At 40.0% G+C, this 16288-nt stretch overlaps 1 protein-coding gene across 1 annotated transcript; it reads right to left on the reverse strand.

Annotated features, from left to right (window-relative positions):
• Positions 1-92: 92 nt before the first annotated feature.
• Positions 93-8590, reverse strand: cdc23 (CDC23 (cell division cycle 23, yeast, homolog)). The gene is made up of 16 exons (XM_071528839.1): positions 8478-8590; positions 7149-7221; positions 5657-5794; positions 5477-5519; positions 5269-5374; positions 4381-4513; positions 3887-4064; positions 3684-3781; positions 3300-3381; positions 2431-2584; positions 2134-2253; positions 1974-2049; positions 1800-1861; positions 1598-1676; positions 1194-1313; positions 93-801 (listed from the first exon to the last, which is right to left on the reverse strand). Exons 1-16 carry the CDS (start codon positions 8588-8590, stop codon positions 649-651), a joined length of 1728 nt encoding a protein of 575 aa, XP_071384940.1. The 3' UTR covers positions 93-648.
• Positions 8591-16288: the final 7698 nt, after the last annotated feature.

Consider the following 16288-nt stretch of genomic DNA (forward strand, 5'->3'; position numbering starts at 1 on the left):
GACTGGTTGAAGTAATTATTGGGGCACACAATGTCTTAAAAAAATCTTTATTCACATCATTTTCAAATTGAATGACTTGACAGTAATGTTGTGTCACTGTACTAACAGTATTCCATTCAATTCAAAGCAGTTTTTTCATGCACCATACAACAAAAGACAGATTCATATTTACATTCATTAATAAAAAAATGCATGGACATTCTTCAAAAGCTTGTCCAGTAACCACCTCAAAAGCTCCAGGTATCATGCTCATTGTGACTAGATGGATCCAACGCTAGACTGTAAATCAGGTAGAGACTGAGATCCATAATTCCCAGCAATTATTGCAAGGGTTCGGATTTTTTTTCCACTTGCAGCAGTGAACCTTTACGATCCTTGAAGAAAATGACAGGGATTGCAAATTTCATAAACCATTGAAACTTGAATGTAATTAACAACTCGGCATGTGTCAACAAGTAAATCCTTGCAACATTGTCTTTTGGTGTGCAAGGTTTGCCAAACGTCCATACAAATAGAGAAAAACGTCACAAATTGCCTTGCAATTTCTCGTTTGAAGACGTTGCAAAAGAAATCAAGCATTTCTGGTCACAGGAACCACAAAAACGCTCCATTAAGGCCAGTGAGTAGGAGGGTGAGTGGACGAGTGGGTCAGGGTGTAAAGGAGGACAGGTTCAGCGGAGAAACCCTCCTGACAGGAGTGTTGTTGTTGGAGAGCGGAGCAAACAGTTCTGCTGATGGCGTCTCGATCTGATCTCTAACCTGAGAGATCTGTCTCAACAGAGCCTTGCCCTCCTCACGAGCCTGCAGACAGAGACACAGGCCAGTTAGGATCCAAATGCTACTTACAGTATCTACTACTGCTCCTACGTCTAGACCAGTGCTGAGTAAGGCCGGGCCATATGTTTGAAGTCAATATCTGATAATCATAAGGATTTGACGATATGGCTTCTGTATGCAAAATCACATGTTAAATAATCAAATTGATGTTCATGCTCTTGAACTGCATGATGTGATATCAAACAAAACTCAAATAATATTCCTTAAAATGCTTCATACCTCATTTCGTCAGAGTTTTTAAATAAAATGAGCTTGTTATCAGAATTGTGTGTCACAGTATCATCATAGCATTACAATATGATTCCACTGAAAGACGATAAACGATAACAGTGCTGAGGTTATGCAGGTGTACTTACATCATTGTAGTCACAGCAGCGCTGAGCGCAGAGCGACGCCTCGTCATACAGCTTGTTCTTGAAGTAGTACTGACCCAGGTAGCGCAGGGCTGTGCTCACCTCAGCATGCTCCAGCTGCTCCTGTGGTGGCAAAAGATTTAACTGGAAATAAAGTTCTGTTCCAAACTGAAATATACCATTAAGAACAAAAAATTACTCATGAATTTTATTAGCTAGTCTAAGACCTTTAATTGCAAAACCATAAAATCTTTTGGGATGCACATCTGCTTTTGACATATCGATCCATGAACATTTTCCCAAAGTAAACACATGAAACTCTTACAAACCGATACCAAAGCCTAAATTTCACTTTAACTACATATGCAAACGTAGACAGACACACACACACACACTTCATCGCTCACCCCACAAGAGAAAATGTCTTGGATGTATATGATGTAACACTGGGCAGCATCATCAGACTCGTTCAGCTGTTCATGGAGCCTGTCAAACAGTTAGGTTATACTTAGATGAGACGACGAATTAGCAAAATATCTTCAAAATATATGATCTTTGGTTACAGGTAATGCTAAACACAGAACCTTGACATCTATGCTGGAGACTTACTTTGCCAGTTTGAGTAGAGCCATTTTCTCTACGTCTCCCACAGAGTACGCCCTCCAGTAACACTAGGCAAATGAAACATATGCCATATCATGGACCAATCAAATGAACAATCAAACCAACCAAAGACCTCAGTGAGTTTAATATGAAAACCTGGGACCTGGGAATATTGCTTACCTTCTTGGCCTCTACTTGTTGGGATAATTTTTCGTAGCTCTCACCCAGTGCAACCAACATGCGCGAGTCATTGGGCCTACAGAAATGCATTGTGGTATGTCAGAAATTCACCACGAAAGTCCTCTTTAATGAAGCCTTATTTTGTGATCAAAATCCATACCTGAGCTGATGAGCCTTTCGATAGTAGTACAAACAGTAAAAGGGCATCTTGAGGATCTCGTAAGTCTGACCTAGGCCATACCAGGCACGGTAGTCTCGCTTGTTCACTTCGATGGCATGTCTAATAGGATGAAAACACAAGTAAAAATAGAAATACAGCTGATCTGCATCTCTTGACCTGCTGTGAAAATCTAGGTGAGGAATGTGAATGAGTAATGCTCTCGCCTCCCTCATTGACTCCCACTGAGATATCTGCCAAAGATAAAGACTTTCTACACTCTAACATTGTTAGTCTGACCTGTAGGCCTGGATGGCAGCCGAGGTGTTCTTCATTTCCATGTATTCGTGGCCCATGAGGGTCCAGGCGCCGAGACAGCGAGGGTTCAGCTTGAGGGCCCGCTGGAAGTACAGAGCCGCCTTCTCATGCTGGGAGCGCAAGCTGTAATAGTTACCTATGGACGAGACAGAGGAGCGGTTAGACACGCAGCTCATCAGCGCCTGTGCAGCAAAGAGTTAGTTTACTATTTAGTGTTGTTGGAGTTCAAAATAATCGTAATTTGTACTGTGCATTATAGGAAACTAAAAACAATGCAAGTTAGAAAAAACACATTTAAAAGAAAGAAAACAAGAAACACAAAAATAATGCAGTCCAATAAATTCAATAGAAACATTTTCTGGAAGCAAGTTTGTGAAAATGTATTTTAAGAGGAAATTACACAGCTGCAATAGTTCCCTATGGACAAGACAGATAGATACACATCTCAATGCACATCCAAAAAGTTTGAAAATGTTATTAGGAAATCTGGAAATCTGCTTTTCAGGTTTTTCCATGTCAAGCCAACTGGGATCCCTTTAAGGGAATTAATGCATACATTTCCTCATCACATAAGACCCAAGTGATTGTGGTGGCCATTCAAAACAAGGCCAAGGACATTCAAGTCAGCTATTCAATAACAAAAAAAAATTACATTTTAATTTGATGATGAGTATTGGTCATGGAAATTGCACTATATGCCATAGTCATGAAATTTAATTCACACATAGGAAAGTCTGAAATCTACAATAAAATATAAAAAAATATAGTGGAACATTTTAAAAGGACAAAGTTGATTTTGTACAGTTTGTAATCAGTGGCATTAATGTTAATCTCATTGGCTCAACACTTACCAATAACACAGCAGGTCTCCACTCTGTACTTGTCTATTTCCACCAGGTTGTGGGCCAAGTAGCTCAGCTCTGGTTTCATGCTCTGTGGAAGCAGAGAGGCAACAGTCAGGGTGCGTCTAAAGCCTGGTTTCTTCAGGCTTGCTTACTGGTTCGTACATGACAAGAGTGCCGATGTGTATGAGCCTAAAATCCAAGGGCAAGGGACTACATTTTTCACTTGGATTTGTGCTGAAAAAGTTTGAAACCCCCTAATATGAATTATGGATCAGGCTAATATTCAAAGATCAAGGTGGTATAGCGAACCCCTGTGTCTGCCCTGCTTGAGCGTCCTTGAGGAAGGCTTCAGTATCATATTACATTATATATTACAAGTGGCGGACTCACTTTGACGTAGAGCAAGTTGGAGAAGGTGTCCATGTTCTCAATGCGATAAGGATCCTGCTCCCTTAACTCATTGAATAGAGCCAAAGCTTGATCAATATCTGAAATTAACAGAGAAACACCACTGTCAGAAACAACCTGTCTCTCTATTCCTACAGTTCCAACAGGCAGATTTCCCATTCGCCCAACAAGGTAAAATATGAAACCTCTGATGTTGTGGTAGGCGACGGCAATCTGCGAGATGATGTAGGTGCTCTTGGAAAAGCCGGCCTCGATGAGACTCTGGTATTTCTGCAATGCTTCTTTGATCATCTGCAGCTCTGTGTACATGTGGGCCATGAAGAAGTCTCTGATCCAGCAGTCTGGTAGAGAAAGGGACTTCAGCTGGGGAGAAAAGCCAAGAGACCGGGGTTGGTGGAATCAATTCAGTCAATTTCATTGACTCATGATGGAGCTTTTATTCTCAATTACTTTGCATAGATTAGATATGCAAAAAAGTTTTTTGGCAACAAATATTTCACATTTTTTCTGATTGTTCCGAATTGTAAAGTATGGATTTAAAATAAAGTCACACAGTCAAACACCATGTGTCAACTGTGCTTTGATAATTGATTATGAGGTGTAAAAGGCTTTGGCACACGAGATTACCAACACAGTGCTATTTACCATTTCTGTATGGGATAAAAACAAAGATATCTACCATTTCTATATTGGTAACAAGGTTACAGAGCTCCAGCCACGCTCCCCAGTGAAGAGGCAGGGCGTGAGTTGCCTCGACAAACACATCCACCGCCTCCTTTAGCAGGTCCAGCTTTCGCAGCACCACTCCATACCTGTTTTCTCACACACACACACACACACACACACACACACACACACACACACACACACACACACACACACACACACACACACACAAACAGACGCATATATGAGCAGTGTCCACCCCTTACTCACATCTCCTCATACTATTTTGCATTTCTCAAAATTTCACACAAAGCAGAGAAAGGCAGTTGCTTCCTCTTACACCACTCATTAAAAATGATATTTCACTTCACAGTCGAAAAGTTTGCATCATTTAGTCCATCTACCTCTATAGAACTTTACAAAAAGGTCACCCACTAAAACCTGTCACTTTCCCACATTAAGAAAACCTGGTTAAAAACTTAGCTAAAAATCATACTTGTAACACAATCACAAATGAGGAAAAGTAGATCCATGTAACATGATCTCATCCTTTGCCCTGGGTCTCTCTTCAAGAAGTAATTTTCCCAGCTTTCAATTATTAATATTGAAAGCTGGGGGAAAAAAAATCCTGAATCATTGTGGTGACATTGGATCCCCAAGGCAGCTAATGTGGTCTCCCACATTAGCTGCCTTGGGGATCCAATGTCACCACAATTGGCTACTCCTGAAATTCTTTGGAGGTGTGCATCCTGAAAAGTGACAATGCTCTGCCGAATGAAATATCACATTAAAGAAAACCCACCAGGTGCAATTTGAACAGTGTGTGTGTGAGGTCTTTTGAATAATGAAAATCAGCACAATATGAGAGCAGAATGTGTACAGTCCTGAGGAAGGCTCTTACAGGTACAGGGTGAACCCGTCCAGCTCTCCCGCACTGTGCTTCTTACTCAGCTCTACCCTCAGCTCTCGCAGCGCTTCATTGCGCACTTGACCCTTCTCCAGAGGACCTACAACCATACAGCACAGGAACACAATGACAAAATACAGCTAAAGGGCAAGTGAATGACATTCATTTTTAGCCTAATTGATCCAAAATGACAATTCCTCACCCAGGCTGTCCACAGTCTCATCATCCTTCTTTTTCTCTCCTGACTGAAGACAGAAAAAAGGGAGACTCTGTCATCAATGTGGGATACTTTGAATATAGTTTGCCAGTATTAAGACAAACAGTCAAGCACTCTTGTTATGCAAATTGCAAGAATCGAAAAAACTAAACATATCAAACTCACCAGATAGCGAGAGTACATGTAGAGGAAATAGGCCTTCTGACTGCGACAGCCTCTCAGAAAGTAAGCAGCACGGTCATACTCTTTCAGGTCGAAGTAGGACTTGGCCAGTGCAAGTGCATCCAGGTCCTGAGCATCTTCCTATATTTGGGACAGAGAGAGAGAGACATGAAAGGCATAAAAGATCAAAGAATCGTATCTCTACCCATGGTGCTTGTCCTGAATTTGTGTTATTGTTGCATGTTAGAAGTTACAGAAAGGCAGGTTGGTCTCCTTCATCTTCTCATTGACAAATACAAACTTATTTTCAAAAATTATTACATTAATGACATTTTTCTGAATACAATTCTATATAAAATAGATGAACTTATAAACTATAAAACATAGTTATTTTATTGGCCACAAACCTTACATAAACCCAATTTTATCAGCCCACAGACTATTCTTTTTTTTTTTAAATGCACATTGGTGTTCAGATGAAACTCACTTCTGTCAATTATCTACACAAACACAGTTTTTAAGTTTGAATTTTGAATGTGACCACCAGGGGGAAACTGGACAACTTTCCCTCCCCTTGGAGCTGAGAAGAAAAAGAGAGCAGAGGGGTGGCTCTTTTGTAACTTGACTTAATCCTCTTGGGCCCCTAGGGAGTGTAGGGTGTCAACCATGGCTCTCCACCTCACCCCTTTATTCTTTGTAGCCAGTAGATATTTTACCAGAGACTGCATGCACTGTTTTTTTGGTATTATGTCAAACACCATTTGTCCCTAGACAACTAGCAAGAAATATTCCTTTGTCCCTTCAGGGCAAAGGGGACAATATAATGGCCTCGGACAGCACTAAAGTTTGTGTAGGACTCAAAGACATTTAGTTTCTGTAATGATATTGTGGGAGGCCATTCATTATGTTGAAAGTCTCTCAGAAGATAATGTTAGAAAGAGGTGTTTTTGTGGAGTGTGGAGAAGTGGTTACAGTCCAGGACAAAGCACTGGTCCCCAGCTGTAGCAAAAGAAGGCCAAAGTTAACTGCTACAAGTGGGAGGAAGAAAGGATCTCACTAACACACTAACCTCTGAAAACAACCATCTACATGAATCGTTTGCAATAAAACCTCACCATACACCCGCCAAGATGATAAAATATACAGAAAAATGGGATAAAAAAAAAAAAAAAAACTTCCAACAGATCAACAGGATCATGTTAGGTGTATCTCTTCCTCAGTTGTCAGAGAAAACTAAATAAATATGAAATTAACAGGTAATTTTTCTAAATGTTTATGGAAACACACAAATTTCAGGCACTGCATGCTTCACGGTGCAAGTGAACCCAGCCAGTCTTGTTTTCTAAATGGAAAACTGTCAGCAGGGGGCAGTACAGCTTTTCCTCCCCATAAACCTCTGACGGTAATGGAGCCATTAGCACAATCCTGGCACAATAATGATTTAATAATGGAACCACTGGTAGCAAAATAGCCACTGCCCTCTCTGTGTACAAACCTCAGTAAAGGGAGGCGGTGGCGGTAATTCATCCTTGGGAAGAGGGTCCAAGGCAAAGGCCAATTCTGAAGCCCTAGAACGAAGACACAGGAAGCATTTGACATAACCACACCAAGTCACTACTAGTTTCTAGTAGGAGTAACTATCTTCGCTATGATGGTCACTTGCTGCTGGATTGTTTTTAAAGCAAATTCAATGAAGCTTACCAAGCTGATTGCAGGACATACCTGTAACCCTAATCCATGAAACTGCACCTACTCTGCACTTTGAACTATTAAGACAGTGTTAGCCTACACGTTGGTACACATTAAAGACTTCATTGGATGGATAAATAGGCTATCCATTGTTTAAGTAAATCCACCGGGATATATTATACAGTTAGGGGCGTTCTGATCTAATTGTTTTTACCCTCTGTAAAAAACTGGATATCTTTAATAAAAACAGGTGAGATAGAAAGAATTGAGTCAGTATAGCCAGCCATACCTTTGGCAAATGTTCAGTAGTGTGTCATTGAGTCACTAAAATTGCCTTGGGAACAACATAGGTTTCGCCTTGCATCAAGCAAAAACACCAAAGACTTAGTGTTTTTACTTGTCCAACCATAAAAACAAACTTTCTCCAGTTAAGGATGTATCTGTTAATCCACAATGGAGTTTTAGAAGGAGTTGCCTCTATCAACGTTTGAAAAGCAATTACTAGGAAAAGAGAACAAGGATAATGGTGATAATCACAATTTAAAAGCTAAAATCATATTTCTAAACAAAGCCCAAGTCTCAAATGTTAAAGAACAAGCTACCTGAAGTACTCTGAAGCAATCAAACAGGAGTTAGACCATTTCACGTTCAAGGTTCATTCATACTTCTTCATAAAAGAAAACATCTGGATATTTCTTTACCAGAACTGATCTACTGTAGGCGCTTTCAACAACAGAATTGGTTCAACAACTGAAGATTTAATCATGGCAAAGGGATACACATGTTTGTGTGCATCTTGATTAACCTTGCATCTTTGTGAAATATACAATTTCATCTATGTAGTTTGGGTCCTAGGATGCACCCACTCTTCTCTAATCAATATAAATGAGCTTTCTTTTGGATATACTGTGGTCATTAGGTATTTAACCACTGTCCTAACGAGAATATGACATCTTGTATACTGATAATATTGTGTAAAGACAGGAATATACATTATCACTGAAAAGTGTTCAACTGCACTGCTAGCCTAGCTAACTGACAGGGTATCGTTAACTGTAACTGCAATGCTTAGCTCCTGCATCATAAAAACAGAGAGACAGGCCGTTAACGTAACATTAGTCACAGACAGTCTTACCACTTCACGCTGTGTACAAGTCCTCTCTCTTTACAAAGAGATATCACCGATATAAGTTGTTTTTTTATTTGTACCAAGTCCCCAAACTCACTACAGAGAGCCGCCATTTTCATATTTTACTAAGAAAGCTTGCGATTGGTGGGAGCGAGCGTTGTAGCGAGATAGTCCCGCCCACAACGTAGGACGTCACTTCTTCTTCTTCTTCTTCTTCTTCTTCTTCTTCTTCTTCTTCTTCTTCTTCTTCTTCTTCTTAGTTGTATAATTTGAGGATTAGATTGAGTAAATCCTCAGTTAAACCTGAGAACACTTGAGCAGTGAACGAGAGCATTTACTGTTAAATATGTAAAAAAAAAAAAAGGATTACCATCCATTTTACCTCATAAGAAAAACAACAGCCTTTAATTTAAAAATAACCAACGTTTCATGACTATGCCATACATATTAACCCACTTAATTCAACCACAAACATTTACTGATATTTGTCTATTTGCTTGCACATGCATGCACACACTTAGAGATGTGCACATACACACACACACACACATATAAATCATAAAATTGACTTGAAATTGTAAATTGTAATTGTAATTGAAATTGTAATTGCCTGTAATGATCAGCTGTTTTTATATGAGGAGCAACTTCTGCTCAAGCCATTTTCCATATTGTCGGTGTAACTTCCAGGATGCTTCTTTGATGAATGCATGCAAAACATGAACAGAACAGTCCATTTGCTGCATACTGATGGCTGCTGGCTAACAGTGTCAAGATTCAAATTTTAGACTTGGAAATAAAACATTCACAATTTTTGCTTAAAGTTTGGTCCTAATAGTAATTTCTCCACAGTAATTTGATATCTGTCTTCAATAACTTCCTCTGACAACTTTGTATTACTGCACTGAATAGGCTACTGTAATAGCATTTGATATCAAGAGAAATGTGATGCACTTGAAACTACAACTCCTGTGGTTGTTATGGGGAATGAAGTCTTCATGGATTTCTTTGTAAAATACATTTTGTGTTCCATTTTTTTTAAATTGAAATATAATTTGTGTTGTTTTTTTTTTTTAATAGAGAACTCTCAACTCTCACCCCTGTTAATTGTTTTTCATTTCTGCACAGCAGGTGTAATTTATTTGTTTGAGAAGCGCTTTGTGACTTTGCCAATATAAATATAACATTTTTTTTTTTTTACAGCAGCACTGAACCATAGCAGCTGGCCAAATTATTTAAATGTTGGACTTAAATGTCACGGTGAGCAGAAAGCATATGCAGTGAGTGGATAGTTTGAAGCCCGTGGGGGACGGATTTTAAAAAGTCTCAGTACATAATTTAGCCAAGGGGTGGCACTGTCTAACTGGAGTCACCATGAGTTTGGAGCAAGAAATCACCCATTGTAGACCACATTAAACTCATTTAATTTTTTGACTTTCAAACACAGATCAAATCAACAAGTTTGCTTTTGAACTAAGTCTTTTAACTGGACTACAAACCTACACTACACAAGCCTACCACTACACTTGATCATCTACCTGTAGTATCCTGATTTTTCTCTACAAACCTGACAATCAATTGCCACAATTTCTCTGTCCTGAATGGCACATTGGCAATAGTCTTCCTGAATTGTCTTTCTTAATTTTAGCTTTGTGAATTTTGCCCAGAGAACAGAGTGTGGGACTTTGGTATGCGGCATAATTGTGGCTAGTCCCTCAGGTCTCCTTTGGGAGCAGCGAGGCTGAAAGAGAATAGCTGTTCTTCAACTGTGCACACAGCAGAGAGAAGAAGACGTACGGGAGGAAGGGGGTGAAGTGTTACTTGATACTGAGGTTCTGGTTGTTTGGTTTGATACAACACGCACAACCCTATGCAAATCCAGCCTGTCAAAGAAAAAAATTAGATGGATGATAATACCTCATTCAAGCAAGGCATCCACTTACAAGAAAAAACAGCAGGCTATTATTTCTTTCATTCAAATGCGGCCTCTCCTCTCGCCCCTCTGCACTCGCTGCTCTCTGTTGGACAGCCGCTGTCGGACGAGTCTCCCTATTTTCTCCACAGAGCAAAAAGCCACTTAAGAAGACTGACAAAGTAATCAAGTAGCACTGCAGTTTACAAGACCGACCACATGGCTCAGTGAGCAGGTTGAAAGAGGTGCAGAGACAGGCTGTAATGTCCATCTCTTTCCTTCACCCCTTCCTCACTTTCTTGTTTTGTCTAATTTCTCTCTCTCTCTCTCTCTCTCTCTCTCTCTCTCTCTCTCTCTCTCTCTCTCTCTCTCTCTCTCTCTCTCTCTCTAGGACACACACACACACACACACACACTTCTGTTGTCTTTTCTCTCCCCGCCTCTATACCTCACTTAAACAGTCTCACACACACACACCCTGCAGGTACAGGGCAGTGAAGTGCATGATGGAGTTGCTGAGACAGAATTTTGAGACAGCTGTGTAATTGAAAGGGAAAATATGCCAACAGTGTGCTTGATTGTTTTGTGTGTGTGTGTGTGTGTGTGTGTGTGTGTGTGTGTGTGTGTGTGTGTGTGTGTGTGTGTGTGTGTGTGTGTATGAGGTGTGTGTGTGTGTGTGTGGGCATGCACACTTTCACCTTGCAACTCAAAGCTTGTGTATAAAAAGCCACTTTTATCATAACTTTAACAGAATTATTCATTTATTACTTGGTTTGATTTCCTATCTTTTATGTAGTACCAGTTTTGGTAGAAATATCACTTCCTTACCTAAAATATTCCTTTAATAATATCTGTATCTCTGTGTGTGAAACAGTGTGGTAAAAAGTGGTAAAAAAGATAGAGATGAGTACAGTCTCTTCATATGGGTATGTAGATAATAAAGGGATATACCACTTGATGCATTTGATTTATTTAACAACATAGTCACGATAGAACCAAAGAAATATTTCCACTGCAACTTCTCCTGATATTTACCTTATGGCCTAAGACAGTCCAATCAGTGTTTGTGAACATGAACATGCCTCTTCCAAAGGTGGAGATCAGCGATCCAAATGAGCTTTATGTTATAGGAGTGTTATCAGTTCCAAACCAGAAAATATGACCTCATCCCCAGAAAAATAGCCTGGATACTGTTGCATCCAGCTTTTTTCCCCCTGTTCTTTCTCTTTGCAGCTGTACATCAAGCTGACATCAGATGGCGAGGTAGATTCTTCTCCTTTCTTTCTGGCTAGGGGAGAAAATAATGAATGTTTAGAAATAATATACACCAAACTGTCCGAGCCTCATAGAAACAGCATATTTCAAAGCAGAATCGCAGCAGCATATCCACCGTACAGCAAAGCAATTCAGTGCATCTGCTGCGTCTGTGTATGTGAGCGTGAAAATGTGGCTTCACAGGACAAAGCGGGTCCCTGTGGTTTTGATCTTCAGGGCCAGGTGCAGGACCCTGTGATTGGCCGCTGATGATGTTGTCAAGTTGGATTGAGGACAGCCGACAGCCTCGTCTCATCAGGACAGCCACCACCTGAGCACTGGACTGTATTTATTGTGTCCATTTGTTGCATCATCATGAGCTACTGTACTTACAATACATACATTCACATAATAGACAGAGTAGCAGTCTGTTCAGTGCATAAATGGACAGTGTAGCTGCTGTACAGTACATGAAATGCATTGTAGGAGTGCAACCTCTTTCTCTTTCCTTTCCTACATGTGGACTCGACTCCTGTGGGGGGTAGTATGACATTTTTCTGCTCAGCTGTCTATTCTTTACTATGAAGAAGAAACTGTTTTGACTGAGGTTAGATAAAGAAGAGAGAGAGAGAGAGAATCTGAAAAAAAGGACTTGTATTTAACTTCTTCTCTTCTCTCAGTCAGGCAGGCAGAGCGGTGCAGTAACCACATCCTCCACGTCAAGGTGGCATGTGATGTGTCCCAGAAACATGTCAGGCCGTGGATAATGACTGAGACAGATGTGTCATGTCTGAGCACCGGGGAGAGAGGGGAGGGATGTGTTTTGGGCACTGGATTAATTTGCCTTTTGGGACAGGTGGGGAGAGGAGTTGGAGCAGGCGATAAATCTAATGTTACATGCTGCAACCCCCCAAACAACGGCATGAGACAAAGGGGAACGTATTACTGACCTATTCATATGGAAAAACTCTGTCAACACTATGCTTTTACACCAGCGTTATTATTTCCTGTAATATGATATCATTGTTTATTTTGGCCTCTTGTTGAGTAATATGGATTCTGCCTGCAGGGGACAACAAATTATACAGAGTCAGTCTGGATTGTGGCTTGATTTAAACCAGGCAGCATGTGTATTTTAACAGAGACAGAAATAAATTATTATCCATCAGGTTTAATTGAATACAGACTGTGAGTAATTTCATATCGCTGTGTCCCTGGTCAACTGCAGGTGTTATGGTGTGTGGATGAATTGTGACATGCCAAACATAATTATCAACAGATGTAATTCATCACGTGTACCGAGGTCAGACATGACAGCACAAAGCATGGATGGGGTTGATTGGTAGCTCATGCACCCAAGTTTATGTAAATACATTATTGAAGTTCATTATTTTATAGATGAATTTTGATATAATTTCTCTTTCCTCTATGAAACCTAGAGGAGGTATTACTAATGGATAAGAGAACAACGTGTTTTCTGCTCTCTCCGCCAAACTGTGCAGTGCTTTCATTTCATTAATTAAAGGGATCCATAACACCTTTTCCAGCTGGTCCTCCGTTGGTTTTCCGGGAGTTGCTGGGATGGCTCCGGAAAATGAATTGACAGCTAGATCAGCATCAGAAAACATGATCCTTAGTCACTGCTGGAGCTGAGACTCGATGAAACCAGGTCAGAGGAACCCAAGATGGTGGCCATGGGGCATAACCTGGTAAAAGCTCTTGTACTTACATCAGTTTTATTTGTCAGAAACTTGTCATGCATGGTCATACACAATACCAGTCAAAAGTTTGGACACACATATTTTTCTTTATTTTTACTATTTTTCACATTTTAGAATAATAGTAAAGACATCCAAACTATAAAATAACACAAATTGAATTATGCAGTGACCAAAAAAGTGTTAAACAAATCTAGATTTTTAAGTAGCTACCCTTTGTCCTGATGGAAAGGCAAAGGCTTTGGAAAGAAATTCATACATAGGCATCAACTTCACTATTTATGTTTGTCTAAAAAACAAATTTCAAGCATTTAAGCATAAGCCTTTAGGTCAAAATGGCTTTAAGATAATGAAAGACATAGTACATTCAATCAGGTGTGTCCAAACTTTTGACTGGTAGTAATTCATTAGAACTATTGAACACCAGTGATTAAGTGCAAACGTAGCTCCTGGATCATCTCCCTTCTGGACACCCAGGCCGTTAGAAGGCAACACTGAGGTTAAAGAGACGTCCCTTCCAGCCTCAACCACTGGCACTGCTGCTGTAAATTGTCCAACTGTTCAGGAATAAAATGGATGAACTCCTGCCAACTACCTAGACCAAAAGCACTCCTCTGCCATCTGCCTGACTGCGACTCAACAGGACTAATCTGTACCAGAGCTGGCAGTGACCACGCAATTTTTCATGCTGACAGGTCTGCTAAATTACCCTTTAAATTTAAAGGTGAGCTTATTCGCTTCATGATCATCCATTGCTGGTGCTACATCTGCATAACATTTATCACTCCTGTTCACTCCTGTTCAAGTCAAAGTGTTTACATCCCACTGGAAGAACATGCCATTGCAGCCCTTTGTGAGTTGGCTAACCCCATCTCCTCGTTCCCACGCCAAGCCCACTGTCCCGGTGTTAGGTAACTTTAACCACACCAATCTGCCTTTTGAACTCCCTGACGACAAGCAGCAGATGACATGCCCCTGTGGAGAAAACAAAACACTGGATCAGTGTTTCATGTCAGACAGTGATGCTTACTGGCTGTTCCTAAAGGCTCTGCAGGGAAAGGCTGACCACGCAACGCTGCTCCTCTGAGAGTGTTTTAAGTGGACAAACTGGGTTGTGTTCAGTGCAGCTTGTGACACTCAATGAACTCACTGACAAGATGACATCATACATCACACTGTGAAGATATGTGCATCCCCACCACTAACAGTGAAATGCTATTCTTTGAGATCAAGGCTGAGAAGAAGTAGCATATTGGAGACCTCATTAAAGAAGAGTGGCGAAACACCATTCAGTCTCCTTTATGCCACTATTTTCCCCTTGTATTCAGACTGATGTTGGCATCATTCATATTTGTACATAGCACAAAACTTTGAGCTTAATTCCTAAAACTTCTCTCTCACACGAATGCACAGCTCTGAAACAAAATCAATTAAAAATGAAGTAAAATAATTAAAAAGAAAAGTGAAAAGGAAATTTAATTGGAAAGTTAATTACAAATATTTCCAGATTATGAAATATTTCCAGAATAGGAGTTTGATCTAGGATTGCATATTAAGTCATTTTTTTCAGAATTATTAGATATTGCAGTGCAGTGACGCTCCATTTTCAGAGTGGGGGAATGTCTACTCTTCTGTTTCTATTTTTTGTGGTTGGGATGTGCCATTGTTAATGAAGTTCAATCAGTGGCATGCCATTGATGTTGTGATTTTTTACCTTTATGACCTACAGCTTTTGGTGGTGTGTAAGGTTTCTGTAAATATAGAGAGTAAAAGGTCAACAACAGGAACCACATACAACTCCGTATTAGAAACTAGATTTTGATTGCAGACCATGAAGACTGTTCTCTGTACTTTAACTCATTGTAAACACGGTGTAATTAATCAGACCTTTTCAAGCAGTAATATAGTGTTGAAAGATATGCAACACAATTTTATTCCCCTATCACACTTACCTAAAACTCAGTTATGAGTCAGAAGTTGTAAAATTATGGAATTAGATTGATAGCCACACCACCACACCACCCAGAAATGATAAAAAATTACTCTAAAGCAAAAAAAAAAAAAGAAGAGCTTCAAAGACTTCATCCCAATTTGGATGGAAATCATACAATGAGTTGATATAAAAGACGTCCACCGTCTGTGAAAATGGCCTAATTCATTCATCAGTCATCCAGCCTCATATATTATTTACACTTCAATGCATACTGTGAGGTGTCATGACTCTTTTATTACAGACCATTTGATGTCACTACACTTTATATAATATGATGTGTTCTTAAATTACTTCTAAGGCATTGTCCCCCCCCCCCCCCCCCACACACACACACACACAAACACTCACACACACAAACACACACACAGGAACATAGAGAAGGAGAAGAAAATATTGTGTATCTGTGTCAACACTGGGTAGAGAGTGTGCATTTTGTTGTGTTTCGACAATTTCATTTTTGGGATTCAGGATCAAGCAAAAAGAAAACAAACTTGAACATAAGTGCATATAAGAGAAAACAGAGAGAGAGAGATAGCTGTGCACTTACACACACATGCACACGCACACACAAACACACACACACACACACACACACTCACACACATGCACACACACACACACATCCCTCACAACATCACAACAGGGTCATACCAGATTCATAATGCAGTATGTGTATTATGACATTTTCTGATGCAATTATGAGGTTAAAACGTCTTTTTGATGTGTCAAAGAAATATACGGGCCCCAGTGATAAATGCAATACTCCTACCAGCCTCATAACATCGCCACCCCAGATTCATAATGCATTTATGATGTGATGCAATTGTGATGTGATTATGTGCTTATGCTGTGTTTAAGATGGCTTAAAGTGTGTTATTACCAACAATTCAAGTAAACTGTTACTAAAATCTCTTTGGCCTCAAAAGGTAACAGGAGAACACAA

The sequence above is a fragment of the Centroberyx affinis genome, unplaced genomic scaffold, assembly GCF_046629955.1.
Source record: "Centroberyx affinis isolate AG114_WGS23_722 - 3 ecotype Tasmania unplaced genomic scaffold, CSIRO-AGI_Caff_v1 ptg001735l_1, whole genome shotgun sequence".
NCBI lineage: Eukaryota > Metazoa > Chordata > Actinopteri > Beryciformes > Berycidae > Centroberyx > Centroberyx affinis.

Bases quoted from the DNA above. Each gene is read 5' to 3' on its own strand.
- cdc23 (XM_071528839.1), bottom strand. From the start codon at position 8,590: ATGAAAATGGCGGCTCTCTGTAGTGAGTTTGGGGACTTGGTACAAATA. The intron at 2,585-3,299 runs GTAAGTGTTGAG...TCTCGTCCATAG, and splicing joins GGAGACCTGCTGTGTTATTG to GTAACTATTACAGCTTGCGC. The intron at 802-1,193 runs GTAAGTACACCT...CTCTGTCTGCAG, and splicing joins GCTGCTGTGACTACAATGAT to GCTCGTGAGGAGGGCAAGGC.